The following is an 18,016-nucleotide window of genomic DNA, read 5'->3' as shown; positions in this document are numbered from 1 at the left end:
TAGTTTGATAAGCACGTGTGGTCCATAGGGGTTTATCAATACCACTTTGCCAAATACAGAAGGTTTCATAACACATTTTATTGCTGGTTATAAGAGGAACAAGATGTAATATTTCCTTGAATTATTAAGCCACCCATATTCATTGCGTGATATGTTTACATCATTCATGTTGCCTATGCATTGTACATATGGCTATATTAACCCTAAACCTACAGCTCATGCTGAAGGTGGTGAGTATTATATACAGTGCTTTCGGAAATTATTCAGACCCCTTGACTTTTCCACATTTTGTTACGTTACAGCCTTGTTCTAAAATGTATTAAATGAATGTTTTTCCTCATCAATCTACACACAATACCCCATAATAACAAAGCGAAACAGGTTTTTCAAAATTTGGCCAAATTTATAATAAAAAAATAGAAATACCTTATTTACATAAGTGTTCAGACCCTTTGCTATGAGACTCGAAATTGAGCTCAGGTGCATTCTGTTTCCATTGATCATCCTTGAGATGTTTCTACAACTTCATTGGATTCCACCTGTGGTAAATTCAATTGATTGGACATGATTTGGAAAGGCACACACCTATTTATATAAGCTCCCACATTTGACAATGCATGTCAGAGCAATAACCAAGCTATGAGGTCGAAGGAATTGTCCGTAGAGCTCCAAGACACGATTGTGTCGAGGCACCGATCTGGGAAAGGATGCCAACAGTTTTTTGCAGCATTGAAGGTCTCCAAGAACACAGTGGCCTCCATCATTCTCCAATGGAAGACATTTGGAACCACCAAGACTCTTCCTAGAGCTGGCCGCCCGGCCAAACTGAGCAATCGGGGAGAAGGGCCTTGGTCAGGGAGGTGACCAAGAACCCGATTGTCACTCTGACAGGGCTCCAGAGTTCCTCTGTGGAGATGGGAGAACCTTCCAGAAGGACAACCATCTCTGCAGCACTCCACCAACCAGATCTTTATGGTAGAGTGGCCAAACAGAAGCCACTCCTCAGTAAAAGGCACATGACAGCCCGCTTGGAGTTTTCCAAAAGGCATCTAAAGACTCTCAGACCAAGAGAAACAAGATTCTCTGGTCTGATGAAATCAAGATGGAACTCTTTGGCTCTTTGGCCATCCCTACGGTGACGCATGGTGGTGGCAGCATCATGCTGTAGGGATGTTTTTCTGTGGCAGGGAGAGGGAAAGATGAACGGAGCAAAGTTCATTGAGATCCATGATGAAAACCTACTCCAGAGCACTCGGGACCTCAGACTGGGGTGAAGGTTCATCTTCCAACAGGACAACAACCCTAAGCACACAGCCAAGACAAAGCAGGAGTGGCTTCGGGACAAGTCTCTGAGTATCCTTGAGTGGCCCAGCCAGAGCCCGCACTTGAACCCGATCAAACATCTCTGGAGAGACATGAAAATAGCTGTGCAGCAACGCTCCCCATCCAACCTGACAGAGCTTGAGAGGATCTGCAGAGAAGAATGGGAGAAACTCCCCAAATACAGGTGTGCCAAGCTTGTAGCATCATACCCAAGAAGACTCGAGGCTGTAATCGCTGCCAAAGGATCTTCAACAAAGTACTGAGTAAAGGGTCTGAATACTTACGTAAATGTAATATTTAATTTTGCTACAAAATCTATAGACCTGTTTTTGCTTTATTATTATGGGGCATTGTGTGTAGATTGATGGGGGAAAAATGTAATCAATTTTAGAATAAGGCTGTAATGTAACAAAATGTGGAAAAAGCCAAGGGGTCTGAATACTTTCCCAATGCACTGTACTACAGTAGCAGCATTGGTCAGGGTTTGGCTATATATTGTTGTTCCTCTCCCATCTGCCAACTCCCTCCTGAACTCTATCATGTCACACTTCCCTTCTGTCCTAGTGCCCTTTGTGCCTAGAAATCAACTCTAAAACTCCTATACCCACCACCACACTGACTTCCACCGTTTACACCACCACAAGCTACTCCACACACCGTGTGTGAGGCGGAGTGGGAGGGCCAGCCGGTTTGAGTGTGCTGATTGGTTAGTGGGGTGGCTAGTGGGTGTTGCCTGCAGGAGAGGCTGGCCTGTATAGCAGCAGCCTGGAGTAGTTGGGAAGGTCTATGCATCTACTGCATGCTGCAGCCGGGTAAGGAAGGAAGGAAAGAGGCCAAGAAGGAAGGAGAGAAGACAGGCTAAGAAGTCATGTGGGAGGTGTAAATCCACTGTGGATGAGCATGCTGAGGGGAGAAGAAGACGTGATAGAGAAGGAGGGAATAGAAGAGAGGCAGGGAGGCAGGAGAGGAGATTCGGCTGGCTATATGTGTGAGGCTGCAGTTGCTGCTTCTCCCTCTGCTGTTTCTGCACCGTGTGGTCGATCACGATAAAGCTTCACCAGGATAACAGAAGGCTTTGACAGAGGATGAAGGTGTGTACTGTATCTAATGTTTGGGTGTAATTATAATGACTAACTGAAGAGATGAGGATTAGTCAGAGCATGGGAAAGTAAGCCTGTTTGAGTGTGGGGTTTGCCTGCGAGGGGTGTGTGTGTGCGCATTTGTGCGTGCGTGAGCATTTGTGAGTAAATGTGTATGCATGGGGGTGTGTCAATGTTAGTGTATACTTAGAATATGAGGACATGTCAATGTAAGCACTTTCAAGTAGTTTTTCTGTCCCACATATATGTACTTTACAGAAGAACTGAGCAGGATTTTGCATAAGTGCAATGCATCAAACACATGGTATTTATTTTTTCAGTGTATCATAATTCAAAACCCAGTACTACTATAGTTGTGTGTGTGTGTGTGTGTGTGTGTGTGTGTGTGTGTGTGTGTGTGTGTGTGTGTGTGTGTGTGTGTGTGTGTGTGTGTGTGTGTGTGTGTGTGTGTGTGTGTGTGTGTGTGTGTGTGTGTGTGTGTGTGTGTGTGAGTGATGGTTCAAAATATACAGGTCAGTATTGGAGAACTTACTGTAGGCCTATGTGGTTTATCTAAATGAGGCATCTGGAATCTTTCGCTTTGGCTCTCAGTAGGAAAATAATGCCCAGACGCTGACAGTTTCCTTCCCTTTATCAGAGCCAGTAGCTTCAGTCCCTTCATCAATGTAGAGCATGTTAACTCTGTTCTCTCAGATAGTGGGGCCAACCAGATACCTCACTGGAAAACAGTGCTAATTAAAAACAAAATAGCCCTTGTATTAATTAGTTCTCATCGAGTCCTGAAAACGGGTTCAGTTTAGGACAGTTTAGGACAGTTTAGGACTTAGCACTGAGATGTTTATTCTCCTGTGTTGGTAATGTCTCCAAGGACTGGGTTTTCTTTCTCAAACATGAGCTGGCTTAGAGACTGTCTCTGTGGTTCAAAGAGAGGAAGAACAATTGAGCGCATTTGATCATAGTTGTGAAGTAGATTCAAATATGAGTTTTCACTCCTACCTCCACCCTACAGCCACTAATAAAAAACATGTGACCCTCCTGTTAACAACACTGATGCTCCATTAATCAATAAATGGATGGACACATAAGCCTCCTTGTTTTAAACTGAACAATGTGCTGCTGGCCCAGAAAGAGCTTGAGTTAAAGGGATGTTTACTAGAAAACAAAATATTGGGGTGTGTCTTGGTCACATGCTGTTTTTCTCCTGAAATGCTTTTGCTATGTCATTCTTCATTGTTTCTTTAAAAAGTCACAAAAGCAGTGAGGAATAGATCTTTACCTGCCACAAGGTCATGTACCACTTCATACCATTCCACTAGTGAGTACTGATGAAAAACATGTCTTTTCTCCTCCATTTCTCTCTCTCTCTTACATGTACAGACAGACAGACAGACAGACAGACAGACAGACAGACAGACAGACAGACAGACAGACAGACAGACAGACAGACAGACAGACAGACAGACAGACAGACAGACAGACAATCTCTCTCTCTCTTTCCCTTTGTGCCGCCTGTATGAGTCAGTGCACCTTCATCTTTGTCTCTGTCTCAGTCCCTCTTGGAAGAAAGTTGAGAGAGAGAGAGAGAGAGAGATGGCTTTGTCTCTGTTCCAACCAGAGTCATATTTTTTAAATGTTAAGGGCAGCTACATACAGTACAGTACAACTCTCATATTACATCAGCCTTGTTAGTAAGCTTCTCGGCACTATTAATTCAGTACAGCATATTGGAGGTTCATTGAGTTTGTAGTGTATTGTAGGAGCGACAGCTCCTTACTAAGTGTCTGCTTCAGATATGTGTGAGATATACAGTGAACAATGACCGACGGTCATACTATCCCAAGGAATCCATGCTGTCAACATTCAATCAATGAGAGTAGGAGGGTATAGATAGAATTGCCAGAGTCATGTCTGTGCTATAACCGTATTCCTCACACATGAAGGGGCTACAAAACTTTTCTTCTCTCCTGGCTTTGAGGCGTCACAACACTGCGAAGCCTGCTGTCATGCTGCTGAAATCATAGCTGCCTGCTAAAGACGGTCAGCAAGCAAGCTTGTGGCTAATATTAGCACGCTCACACCGTCGTTTCCCTGCAGCCTAATATTAGCTCTCTGTGCTCACTGGGGTTTAATTATCTGTGTGATTTGACTCAAACACACACATACGCACACGCATACCCTGAGCCCCCTTGCGCTGATTGCTGGAGGGGTGTCAAATTCGCCTGGTGTGTGTCCGTCCTCTGTGCTTTGTGTCTGTCCTTCTGTAACGAGCCTCATAGAGCCACGAATGGAGAAGCTCCTTGGGTTGTCATGGAGAGCAGAAATGGAGGAGAAATCCATACAACCCAAGGACATCAGACAGTCAGTATCTCTGATAAGATTCAGGAGTTTCTGTCTTACGTCTGATTTGACCATGTCATTCTCAGCCTATATCTGATTCTATTATATAAGTCACAGTAATTACAGTACCAGTCAAAAGTTTGGACACACCTACTCATTCAAGGGTTTTTCTTTATTTTTACTATTTTCTACATTGTAGAATAATAGTGAAGACATCACAACTATGAAATAACACATATGGGATCATGTAGTAACCAAAAAAGTGTTAAACAAATCAAAATATATTTTATATTTGAGATTCTTCAAAGTATCCACCTTTTGCCTTGATGACAGCTTTGCACACTCTTGGCATTCTCTCAACCAGCTTCACCTGGAATGCTTTTCCAACAGCCATGCTGTTTAAGTGTGCCTTGAATTCTAAATAAATCTCTGACAGTGTCACCAGCAAAGCACCCCCACACCATCACACCTCCTCCTCCATGCTTCAGGGTGGGAACCACACATGCGATCATCCATTCACCTACACTGCGTCTCACAAAGACACACAAAGACACAGAAATCTCAAATTTGGACTCATCAGACCAAAGGACAGATTTCCACCGATCTAATGTCCAAGTCTCTTCTTCTTATTGGTGTCCTTTAGTAGTGGTTTCTTTGCAGCAATTCAACCATGAAGGCCTAATTCACACAGTCTCCTCTGAACAGTTGATGTTGAGATGTGTCTGTTACTTGAACTCAATGAAGCATTTATTTGGGCTGCAATTTCTGAGGCTGGTAACTCTAATTAACTTATTCTCTGCAGCAGAGGCAACTCTGGGTCTTCCTTTCCTGTGCCGGTTCTCATGAGAGACAGTTTCATCACATCGCTTGATGGTTTTTGCAACTGCACTTGAAGAAACGTTCAAAGTTCTTGAAATGTTCCGTATTGACTCACCTTCATGTCTTAAAGTAATGATGGGCTGTCATTTCTCTTAGCTTATTTAAGCTGTTGTTGTCATAATAAAAAACTTGGTATTTTACCAAATAGGCCATCTACTGTATACCCCCCTACCTTGTCACAACACAACTGATTGGCTCAAACGCATTAAGAAGGAAATAAATGTTAATACAACTTTTCCTTTAAGTCCAAGTCAACAGTAAATCAGTAACCACATGGCAGCTGGCTAGTGGTAATGATCTCGCTCCATTGTGACTCTTGGCGCAGCAGACCGGTGTGTGTGTGTTTGTGACTGGAGAGCGCCCATATCCCTCCAGCCTGCATGCCAACTTGGCCAACTCTCAGTGAGCAGGGCATTCAAGGGTGGCACTGCAGCATGTATACCACCGGTACTAAGGATCGACGAGGAGGAGGACAATATGTCCCTTAACTCTGTTCCATGGCGTCTGGGTGCTAGTCGGGAAGTGTTGCTTACCTAAGCCCTATGTAATTCCGTTACCGCAGGCTACTTCCTGTAAATCTCCACTCTGATCACTTTGTCTTCCTGCCACTTCCGCTCTCCCTCTCGTTTACACAGATTTTTCATCCTCTCTTCCTCTGTCTCTTTCTGTCTTTTTCTCCCTCGCACTCCTGTCTGGGCCGACGTAGCGATGGATAGTAGGGCGTCAATGAAGTTGAGGCTGATCAGCCTCCAAAATGAATACGGCCCGGTGTCGTCGTTCAGCTGATGGCCTGACAGCTACAAATGTAACTGATAGCTGTGGTTCATCAGCCAGTAGTTCTCTGAGGTGAGATCATTGCTGCCAGGAACAGGAGTGTCTGTCATGTTTATGACACTGGTTAAGGAGGTTATCTTCCTGTTGACACCATTTAGACAATGAGACCTCATGGGGCCCACTGCTGTAAAACTACTGTAACAAATTGTATAAAAGCCTCATTAAGGTGTCTACATTGCCTGTGAGTTGGCGCTAGCTCCGCTGAATGAAGGTGCGAGGGGTCGTTCCACGAATAGAGGGCGTTTTATGTTCTTGAGACATTATGTGGGGTGGTAGGTAGCCTAGTGGTTAGAGCGTTGGGCCAGTAACTATAAAGGTTGCTAGATCGAATCCCCAAGCTGACAAGGTAAAAATCTGTCGTTTTGCCCCTGAATCAAATCAAATGTATTTATATAGCCCTTCTTACATCAGCTGATATCTCAAAGTGCTGTACAGAAACCCAGCCTAAAACCCCATACAGCAAGCAATGCAGGTGTAGAAGCACGGTGGCTAGGAAAAACTCCCTGAACAAGGCAGTTAACCCACTGTTCCTAGGCCGTCATTGTAAATAAGAATTTGTTCTTAACTGACTTGCCTAGTTAAATAAAGGTTAAATAAAAATGTGAGTACATTTTATTATGAGATTAAACACGCAATTTAACAATAGGATCACATACGTCTACAGTCTAACTAAACTAATTAAACTAAAATTCCAATAGTAGTGTATTTTCATTTAAATACATTTGTTGTTTTCTCAGAAAATCCAAGTTTCAGCATGTCTCATGTCTGACCGACCCACTTAACGCCAACATTTCTCCAAGTTTGCACCATCATTGTAAAGCCCTAGTTATTTTGTCGCTTTGACAAAGTCATTTCTGAAGATGATTATTTATTTCATGTGATTAGTGATTCATTTACATTTGTACCCAAAGTTTAAGGTCAACTCTGTTACGTGAACTGAACTCTCGTTTTAATATGGTGAAAAAATTCATTTTAAAGTCATTTTTTCAAAAGAAATATTGAACATCTAATAGGCTTGTCAAATCATATTGTAAATGCAGGTCGGCTGGTTCTACTCTTTTTGGCCATTTCCTGGTGTTTTGTGGTTGAAAACAGAGTCAGTCGAGCATAACGCGTCAACGCTGTTACCCATAGATATATAGGCTAGAAATGATTTGACAAGTTCAAATGTTTTGCTAGGCTTGTATTTCATTGTCCCTCCTTGTTGCGCACAACAAGCTTCCATTCCTCCTGTCACAAGGGGAGTTATGGCTGATTTAAGCTGAAATTGTCTACCCTGTTATGGTCAACCCTGTCACTTTTTAATTGTCAGTTTAATGTCATATTTCTCCATTTAACCTCTTGAGTTAGGAAAACGTGTTTGTTATGAAGTTGAACATGTTCTCTTTATGACATAATGTTAAAAGTATAAATCGTTTTTTTATGCCAGAATTACACTACCCAAAAGGCACTCTAAGCATGGAATGAAACTGATGTGGAGGGAGGTAGGGGTCAGAGAAGGGGGTTAACCAGGCATAGAGGAGTAGTCTTTGTAAAATGCTGTGTGTGTGTGTGTGTGTGTGTGTGTGTGTGTGTGTGTGTGTGTGTGTGTGTGTGTGTGTGTGTGTGTGTGTGTGTGTGTGTGTGTGTGTGTGTGTGTGTGTGTGTGTGTGTGTGTGTGTGTGTGTGTGTGATGCCAAGTCTTAAACACATTCTCTTTGTTCTGTTAAGTCCTTTTTGAGCCCCACTGATGCACACGCTTTCTCCTACTGTTACCATAAGGCAAGTCTTAGCTCCAATCTGTCACCCTCTTCCACTTGAGTTCCTCCTTCTTTCTGTGCAGCTTCTCATAGCAACACGGGGAAACACTTTTGATGGTTGGACAGCAGGTATTTCTTAACTGAAAGCATTTTGTTCAGCAAATAGTTAAATATGGCTAGTCTTGGTTTAAAAACTTTTTTTGTGTGTGTGTTCAAACTTTTGTGATGAAAGAGGGACAGCTTGGTGTGTGACATGCTGACATACACTGACAGATCTTTGTTATGACATGTTTTGAAGAAGAAAATATTTCCATATGTGACTTGTGAGGGAATTCTAGACGTTTGACAGATGTGAGCTGTGTGAGATTGAAGAGGGTGATGACAGGTTCGAATACACCGCTTATTTGACTAAAGATATGCCATATCGGGAAGCAACGACAAAAGTCCTCATTCCCACTGCATCAATGTCTAATGGATGCCTCTAAAGAAAGCCAAGCCTTCATTTCCTACAGCTTAAAGCTTTCTAAACTGAGACTCCTTGAAGTGTCTTGTCAGAATAGATACAGTGATGGTCATTCTAACAGCCAATCAGGATAAAATGTCATTCTCAATCACTAGGGCAACACACTGTGTTAAACCGATAGAGAGCCAGAGGGTTGGCATATAGTCATCAGGGAAAGCAGCTTTCCTTTGTTGTTGATTAAGACAATTATCTCAAAGCCGTAAAGTCTAGATTGGATGATTGGAAGTGATTGTGTGTAGTACACCTCTATGTCTGTTGAAGTGTACAGCATTCTATAGGGATTATGGATTACCTTTCTAGGTTATCTGGGGAAAAGCTGTTTACCTTTTATTGTACTACTGCTACTGTCACTCATTCACCTCCTTACTACCTCATTCAGCCATTCACTACCTCACTACCTCACTGCTGCACTTTTACACTTTATTCCCCAGTCATTGCTTCACTCATTCAACGCCAATAGCTGTAACACACATGATCATAAAAGTATGACTTCTCACTACAGCTTCTCTCTCTCTCTCTCTCTCTCTCTCTCTCTCTCTCTCTCACAGGTATGGTGACTAGAGATCTGCTGGAGGCGTCCTCTGTTTGCCCATAATGTCCTTAGTCTTACTGAGTAGGATGGAACATGTCCTAAAAATACAGTGACACCCCCATCAACAGATAAACAAACAAAACCCTAGTAAAAGGAGAGGAAGCCAGTCTCTGTCTTCTGTATCACTCGCTCGCTCTTCCTGGCCTCGAGTGTGAGGTCATGTCCCAGTCTGGAAAAGTCCTTCATCTGTACGTGGAGGTAAGGTCAGCCCCGGAGCAGGATGGGAAGGGGGGCATGGGGGGAGGAGTGGAGGGTCCTGGGACTGGGAGTAACTCAGCCTCAGCACAGGATGGGCCAGCTGGGCTTTTGTCCAAGCTAACCTGCCAGACAAAATGTCAGACTCCTACCAAAGCTCCAACGCACCGCCTAACCCATAACTTTACTCACACCCAGTCTCCCTCCAGACACACCGTGAGCTTCCAGCTCCACCAAGGCAATGGCAACCAGTCGCCTAGCATCTCCAAGCGGCAGAGTTTACCAGCAGCACTGACCCACTCCCCAGCCTTTTCCAGAAATGGGAGGACCACCACCCCCCACAAACCCTCCTCCAAAGGGCAGGGGGTGGGGGGTAATGCCAAACGCTCAGTGGTCACCTTCAGCTACATTGAGAAGGCTAACGTCAAGACAGTGGAGAGCCCACAGAACTCTGCCTGTCAGAGGAGGTCTAGGGAGGAGAGGTCATCCCCACCTTCCTACCCCCGGAAGAGACTCAGCGACCCCATCTGGTTGGGTAGTCCTGGCTCCCCCTGCAGCTCCAGTCCCAAACTAGCGTTTCGTCCCCCAGGATGTATCCAGCAACAGCAGCAACCTTCAGTCTCCCCCAGCCACCGCCACCCCGTCTTGGATCCCGTCGGCAGGGCAGCCACCCAGCTTGCCCTGGAAGAGTTTGGGTTTGGTTCTCCCCTGCTCAGGAGTAAGATCCTCCATGGGCTCGAGCAGAGTCCCAGGGGTTCCCGCCACAACCAGCAGGCCCGTTGCCTGTCCTGGGCAGGCGGCTCTCCTGTCCAACGCCACAGCGCCTGCAATAATCTCCCCAATAATCACGCCATGGACACAGATAGAAACCGGGCCATTTGCAGGCCATTACCCAGGAGCCCAGCCTCCGACCAGCTTTCGTCTCATGCTAGCCAGGCCGCTCTGGGTATGTCTCCAAAATCGAGACACAGGTTGTGTATGGGGCCCAAGGCCCAGAGCCCACACCAATGGGAAGGTCAGGACAAAGCTATCACTGGGAGTCCAGCCACCCAGAGACAAGTACACAAGCCCTGTAACAGCAGTTCCTCCCCTCAAGGGACCATTCTCCAACTTAGCAATAAACTAGGGGTGGGAACTGTACTGAACCAGCTAAGTGGTAGCAAACCCTCCTCCCCATCCAACAGCCCTGAAGTGGCCCGGAGGCTAGCCGAGGAGGCTACTAAAGTGTCCTCTATTTTAGCAGAGGTAAGGAGGAACTCATTGACATTGCACAGCACTTTAGACGAAGTAGAGAGCCCCAACTGCGGATGTATGTCCAGAGAAGGCAACAGTTCTGTCCCAAAAGCACAACGGCAACATTTGCAGCATCAGGAAGTTAAGATGAACATCCCTTTACACGGCCTACACACACCAGCATCGAACGACACTGACTCTCACCAGGCTGGAAACTCTTTACCATCGTCACGCACACAGGACACAAACTCTCCAACACTAACCAATCATAGGACACAGCACGGAGGAGGGCGGGCTCTGGGTCAGAGCTCCATCCTATCAGACGCAGTAGTGGGTGGAGGAGTGTCCCCAGCCCTGCCTTCACGCTTCCTCCGTCCCTTTCTTCCCCCAGCCGAGACCAGCTCCCCTCTGAGGGACCCCAGGCTGCTGAGAGCCCAGCTCAGAGTCACCGACAGCCCCACGCTGCACCGCTGTCTGCCCCCTCAATACACTGGAGATTTCTGGTCCTTCGAGCCAGACAGGAGAGCCGACTTGTCCTGCTTCGACAGGGGGGACAGTGCCGAGCTGGCCCGTAGGCTCTACATACGCCAGAGTGTGGAAGAAGCCCCTGTCAGCTGGACTTCCAGGCAGCCCTGGAGCCACCTGGTAGGGGAGGAGAGCAGCAGCTTCAGTTCCAGCCCCAGACATGGACCTGGACCCGGTCAGCAGCCCTTGAGCACGGCCCAGCAGAAGAGAGCCGAGCAGAGGAGGAGGGAGGTTCTGCTGCTGGGCCCTGTGGTGCTGGACTCCCCAGAGGAGGACGAGGGCCTGGATGGGGATGGGGAAGGGGAGGAGGTTTCGGGACAAGGGCAGCAGCCAAGCCTGCTGAGGGTGGAGGAGCCTCGAGGGGGGGAGCAAATTGGGGTAGCGGGGTCCTCGTCGCGCAGCTCCAGCGGGGTGACGGGCAGCCTATGTGAAAGGGAATGTGTGTCCCCAGAGTCCAGTCAGTCCAGTCACCAGAGCAACGAGACAGGGGCTGCCACTTCAGGGATACTGGTGAGACATTTCTCTTCTTACACTGCCCTACATATTTATTTGTACAGTGAAGTTAAAACTTTTAATTTATCTCTCTTCTCCAGCATTTTGGATTTGTCATTTTGAATGACTACTTTAAAACACATATAACTGAATTTGTCAAAATGTCTTAATGCTAAAGCAAATATGTATGAAAATACCCTCAAATAAAAGGTGACATTATGTACTGCTGCCTCATATGGAGTATTGAGCCAAATGATATGCATTGAAATATTAATTAAAACATATTAATGTTAACTAAATGTATCTTGTATTTTGTTAAATTTGCCATGTGTACATGTCTGCGTGTGTGTTCCAGACGGACAGTGGCACTGCAGTCCCAGGCCCCTCCCTCCACTCCCAGAGGATAGCTCGTGCCAAGTGGGAGTTCCTATTTGGGACCCCCGCTGAGGAGGCTGCCAGCAGGGGGCAGAAAAGTGAGAGCATATTTACCACCCATACCTATTACCCATAAAGCTATATATAGTATTTATCTCTGTGTCTATGACTCTTTAACTGTTCCCACAGGATAGACACTATACTGTAGATGTGATGCATGAAACGTATCATAGCACGTGTTCAAAACACGGACATAGGTCAGTGTTCAGCAACCAATTACAACAACATTAACATTAGCATGGTAGCGCAGGAATTTTCGGTACTTCTTCGGTGATATCAACTGCTTCCTCTGTTCCATCATGGCAGGTACCATTGAACCCTCCACAGCTCCTCCCAGTGGCCAGTCCAGTGAATCCCCCACCTCCCCCACCTCCCTCCCCCTCATCTCAGCCAATCACGAGGTGCAGCACGTGGAGGTGGAGCTAGTGACTCCTCCCCCAGCGGTGGCGGGGGAGTCGCCAAAGACGGGCATCATCCGGAGGACCCTCAAGTACTCGGAGACGGACCTGGACGCCGTGCCCCTGCGCTGCTACCGCGAGACTGACATCGATGAGGTGCTATTGGCTGAGCAGGAAGACGCCGACTCAGCGTTTGGGAGTAACCGTAGCGTGAAAAGCACATCGGGTACAGGCAGCAGCCCCCTGGGTGTCTGTCCCTATGAGAGAACGAGTGGGGAGGAGGAGGAGGTGGAAGAAGAGGAGGAAGAGGAGGAGGATGATGAGGAGGAAGAGGAGGAGGTGGTGAGCTGGGTCTCAGTGAGGATGCAGGGGGACATTAAGAGGCAGCAGCAGCAGCAGGTGATCAGTCAGCTGCTGAAGAGGTGAGATGGACACACGCATAGACACGTGGAAACACACACACGCTCAAATGCATACACAAACACACACACACAAATATGACAGGATTTTGACCAATTTATGCATCCTCACATGTTCATTACAGACCGCTATGAGTGCTATCTATTTCTAGCTTCTGTCCTTGTGAATAGCACAAAGGTGCTAATGTTTTTAGTTGGTGTCATCAATTTTTTCTCCCACAAGAACACTGATGAAGCAGGATCTAGCAAGAACTACAGTACAAAAGTATGAATGTGTGTCTCTTTCTGCTACCGCGTGTTGAGATCTTCCTAGCAACCTACTTACCATTAGACCTCTCAAACCAGTTTGATGACATTGTTTTTCTTTACCACTCGTAGTTTTCTATGGTCAAACATTTACAGTGTATCGTAGTCAGTCACTTGACTACAGTTTATTTTATCACTTTGGTGCAATTTTCACAGGTATGTGGTATATATATATATATATATATATATATAGTTGAAATCGGAAGTTTACATGCACCTTGCCAAATACATTTAAACATTTTAAAAAATTCCCTGTCTTAGGTCAGTTAGTCTGATGAACCACTTTATTTTAAGAATGTGAAATGTCAGAATAATAGGAGAGAGAATAATTTTCAGCTTTTATTTCTTTCATCACATTCCCAGTGGGTCAGAAGTTTACATACACTCAATTAGTATTTAGTAGCATTGCCTTTAAATTGTTTAGCTTGGGTCAAACGTCTCAGGTAGCCTTCCACAAGCTTCCCACAATAAGTTGGGTGAATTTTGTCCCATTCCTCCTGACAGAGCTGGTGTAACTGAGTCAGGTTTGTAGGCCTCCTTGCTCGCACGCGCTTTTTCAGTTCTGCCCACAAATGTTCTATAGGATTGAGGTCAGGGCTTTGTGATGGCCACTCCAATACCTTGACTTTGTTGACCTTAAGCCATTTTGCCACAACTTTGGAAGTATGCTTGGGGTCATTGTCCATTTGGAAGACCCATTTGTGACCAAGCTTTAACTTCCTGACTGATGTCTTGAGATGTTGCTTCAATATATCCACATCATTTTCCTCCCTCATGATGCCATCTATTTTGTGAAGTGCACCAGTCCCTCCTGCAGCAAAGCACCCCCACAACATGATGCTGCCACCCCCGTGCTTCACGGTTGGGATGGTGTTCTTCGGCTTGCAAGCCTCCCCATTTTTCCTCCATTTTTACTCCATCAGACTAGAGGACATTTCTCCTTCCTGAGCGGAAGGAAAAAAAATTGCTATTGGATTAACTGGTTGATATTGAGAAAATATTATGTTGCGTTTTGGTGATTACACCAATGTACTCATTATGTTTCACAGTAAACTTTTCTTTTGCATCATTAGTTGTGTAGTGAAAGATACAAACAACATTTATGCACAATAAAAATGTTTTATTGAAAATTGGCTACATTACAATAATTACCAATTTGAAGTCTTGTGAAAATTGGGTTTGCGATTTAAAAAAGCGATAAAAAAAAATGGAATAGTAGAATGACGTCTTTCAACTAACATCGTTTCCAGGGAGACTCACTATACTCACCCTCAAATAAATTAATTTGAGATTCATTCATTCGGAATATTAGACAGTACTAAGAGACCCAGTAGAACAGGGGTGTCAAACATTCGGACGCAGGACGGAAGGGGTCCAATCCAGTCCTTGAGGGATTTGAGATTTTTTTTTCCAATAATAATAATAATAAGAAATATATATATATATTTAGGGTTGGAAAAGGAGGGTACCAGAATGTTGGTATCTTTCAAATATTTTATGTCATCTATCACAGGATATTTAGTGTCCTTTTTGGGTACTTCAGATTATCTCTGGCCCTCTGTGTGGCATGTATCTCTGGCCCTCTTATCACATGTAAAATATATGAAATAATAAATAAGATGATTTTAAATAAAATGACAAAGCTGTAAATCTTTATCCTAAATATAAACAATCAACTTAGTCAATACCATTTGTGTTTAATATGAGGGTTTCAGCATGAAATATCCTTTATATTTTTCGTTTACACACTTTATTTTACTATGTCAATATGTATTTGCTGTCAGTGTTTTGCCATCACACTGGTGGCAGTTGTAAAAAAAGTCAATAGTCGGAAGGGTTTCAGAGTTAATTGAAAATATAGCCATTGTGGATTAGATGCTTGCTTATTATCTAGGCTATTTTTCTCTTTAAGCATATGGTCTATCTTCTACTAGAAACTCATGGACAATATGGACCCAGATATAATAAATTAATAAAAATGAGTTTGACATCCCTGAAGTAGAGTCTTCCTGTGCCTCACTCTTGGTTGTTATCATCTTTCCCTATTTCTCTCTTTCCATCTAGGCCATTGGACAGTTTCTTCGACAACCTCCCGGCCCTCAAGTCGCCCATCCTAGTTTCGGGGCCTCGTCTGGCAGGCACCACTGAGGACACCTTCAGCCGCCATTTTGAGAGCATAATGGAGTCACATCGCGCCAAGGGCACATCGTACTGCAGCCTGGACAGCGAGGAGCTGCTGACCTCCAGCACCCAGACGGTCCTGACCTTTGACCTTCCCACACTGACCCCAGAGATCCAGGGCGGTCAGATGATCTGTCAGAGCGCCCGGCACATTGTCAAGTTGAGCTTTGCCCCACTGGCCCACTGCGAGAGGGGAACAAGCCTATCAGATTCCATCGTCACGGTGACAGGCGACTCGGATGCCACGCGCGCCCCCTCCAGCGAAAGGCTGAGCAGTGGCTCGGAGGACACACTCCCGCGAGGGGGAGGGGGCGGGGCACGGATGTTGGGGAGCAGCTGGTACAGCAACCCCACATTCTCCTTCCCTAGGTCAGTGATGTCATACAGCAGCAACCCCTCCCTCTCCTTCCACAGGTCAGTGATGTCATCACTACTGCTCTGATGTAGTACTTTATGAAAGGCCAGACCCGATAGGCTGCTGACATAAAGTACCCACTGGGCACAGACGTCAGATTATCTAGTTTTGAATTACATTTGGTTGAATTGTCAACTAACGTGAATTCAACATGAAATCAACCAAAAATATCACCCTGTCATTGAATTTAGGTTAAAAGTCGGGTGATAAAAGACAAATCCAATCAGTTTGCCACCTTTTTGGTTGAAATGACGTGGAAACAACATTGATTCAACCAGTTCTTGCCCAGTGGGTATGAGGTTACTCTCATAGATGAAGTAAAGCCAAGGTAGGCTTCTATTCAGAACATACAGTATGGTATAATCTAAGATTAAATAAAAAACAACAAATCACTATATTATACTCTATTGTCCATTAGAGGACAACGTAATAACTGAGGATCATAATGTGCATATGTTAGGTACTGTATATGTACAATGAAAATATACTTTTTTAGAGTCTTCCCCTAACAATATCAGTTTCCAAAAGCGCCAGTCCTAGGCTTGTCTGCTGGGACACAGCACCTGCTGCAGTGCGATTCTGGAGCAGAGCTGTTAGTGAAGGTCGCTAGGAGGCTGTCTGCCTCACCGTACCGCTGGTTTCCATGACGGCATGCGGTGCGAGTGTGTGTGTGTTGGTATGTGTGACTATACGTGTGTGTCTGTGTCTTTGCTGTTGTGTGTGATGGCTGGAGCAGGTAACTGAGACTGACTGGGGCAGATGGCTGTGGTAGTACAGCTCTCTACTACTGATAATGTTAAAGTGATTCAACTAGCTTTGCTATTACTGTCAATAACAGCAGAGCTGGAACTTTACCAATCAGATTGTGTGGCCAGATCGATCCGTTATATAAGTATTAAGATGATGTACCATCATATATTATGATATATGCAAATATTGTGATTTTAGGTAGGGAATATTCTTATTTCTCATGTGGTCAATATACACGTCTGCTTAATCAGCGTTTATCATTTTCGTCAACACCAATAACAGAGAATGATCTGCTAGGGGTTTGACAACCCAGCACCATCTGGTGGGTTTTGTGGTTAGTGTAGAGAGGAACTGCAGTGCTGATGAGGGAGAGAGGAAGATAATTGTGTTTGGCAGCACTGCGGTGGCAGTGGGACACTGTCACCTTGCGGTACAGACCACTAGATGCTGCTAAAGGACCATGTTGTAGGTTGTGGATTGATACTGTCTGGAACATATGGATAATAATGCCAATGGGTTTTTAGAGCTAAATATGTGGACCACTTGTGGTGTCTACTGTAAGTGATATTTGTTAGAGAAAACAGCATTAAAGTAGCATTCTTCAGTGATCATACTGTTAACACAACAGACATATGTTTATTGTTCAAGATAAAGTAGTCTAGGTGAACTGGTGTGTGTGTGTGTGTGTGTGTGTGTGTGGACTCTGAGTGAAGTATGTTTCTGTGTGTGTGTGTGTGTGTGTGTGTGTGTGTGTGTGTGTGTGTGTGTGTGTGTGTGTGTGTGTGTGTGTGTGTGTGTGTGTGTGTGTGTGTGTGTACGTCCATGTGTATGTCCGTGTATGCATGCGTGCTTGCAGACTTGAGTGCGTACTGTAGGCGTGCGTATATAGGCTTCAGTATGTATGTTTACCATTGGCACTGGGCCACCACTGTTAGTCCTGGTCTGTAGGGCCGTAGGGGTGGTGACAGCAAAATGTGGTGACATCAGTCCATTTCCAGTAGTCTGTTCAGCTGCAGCCTGCCACGACACCAGAAGAACAGAACAAAACAGTGGCTGGATTGTGTGGAGCCAGAAAACCCCTGAAAGCCCACTGGCAGCGATAATCCACTCTTAAGTCCAAAGTGTTTCCTGGGAACACATCCAATGACCAGTACAAAACCAAACCAAAATAGGATATAGTGGCTTAAAAAGTTAAACTCTGTCGTAGTTGACCAAGTTCCCTCTGGGAAGAACAAAGTTATTCTATTCTATTCTATTTGTCTGGTAAATATTGACATTGTCCTGGTATTGTTACCACAGTTACTGTACAGACTGATCCACCTATTACAGTCCTGCAAGAA

The 18,016-nt window shown here is 45.0% G+C and overlaps 1 protein-coding gene across 4 annotated transcripts in view; it reads left to right on the top strand.

Annotated features, from left to right (window-relative positions):
• Nucleotides 1-18,016, top strand: part of LOC106579284 (PH and SEC7 domain-containing protein 1) — an 84,869-nt gene that overhangs the window by 15,307 nt on the left and 51,546 nt on the right. For 2 of the 4 annotated variants that reach the window (XR_006760741.1, XM_014159064.2), the window contains exons 1-5: nt 2,107-2,414; nt 9,284-11,790; nt 12,128-12,245; nt 12,514-13,027; nt 15,395-15,925. Coding sequence is in view for 3 of the 4 variants with exons in the window: in XM_014159064.2 (XP_014014539.2) it covers nt 9,487-11,790; nt 12,128-12,245; nt 12,514-13,027; nt 15,395-15,925 (3,467 nt within the window). In the remaining variant the exon portion in view is untranslated. Of the gene's footprint in view, nt 1-2,106; nt 2,415-9,283; nt 11,791-12,127; nt 12,246-12,513; nt 13,028-15,394; nt 15,926-18,016 lie in introns of those variants that run through there. The other 2 variants (XM_014159066.2, XM_014159065.2) reach the window with 2 other exon arrangements.

This window comes from Salmo salar, chromosome ssa19, assembly GCF_905237065.1.
Source record: "Salmo salar chromosome ssa19, Ssal_v3.1, whole genome shotgun sequence".
NCBI classification, from domain to species: Eukaryota; Metazoa; Chordata; class Actinopteri; order Salmoniformes; family Salmonidae; genus Salmo; species Salmo salar.
Note: the sequence above shows the minus strand (reverse complement) of the source record. Positions and strands in the feature narration are given on the sequence as shown.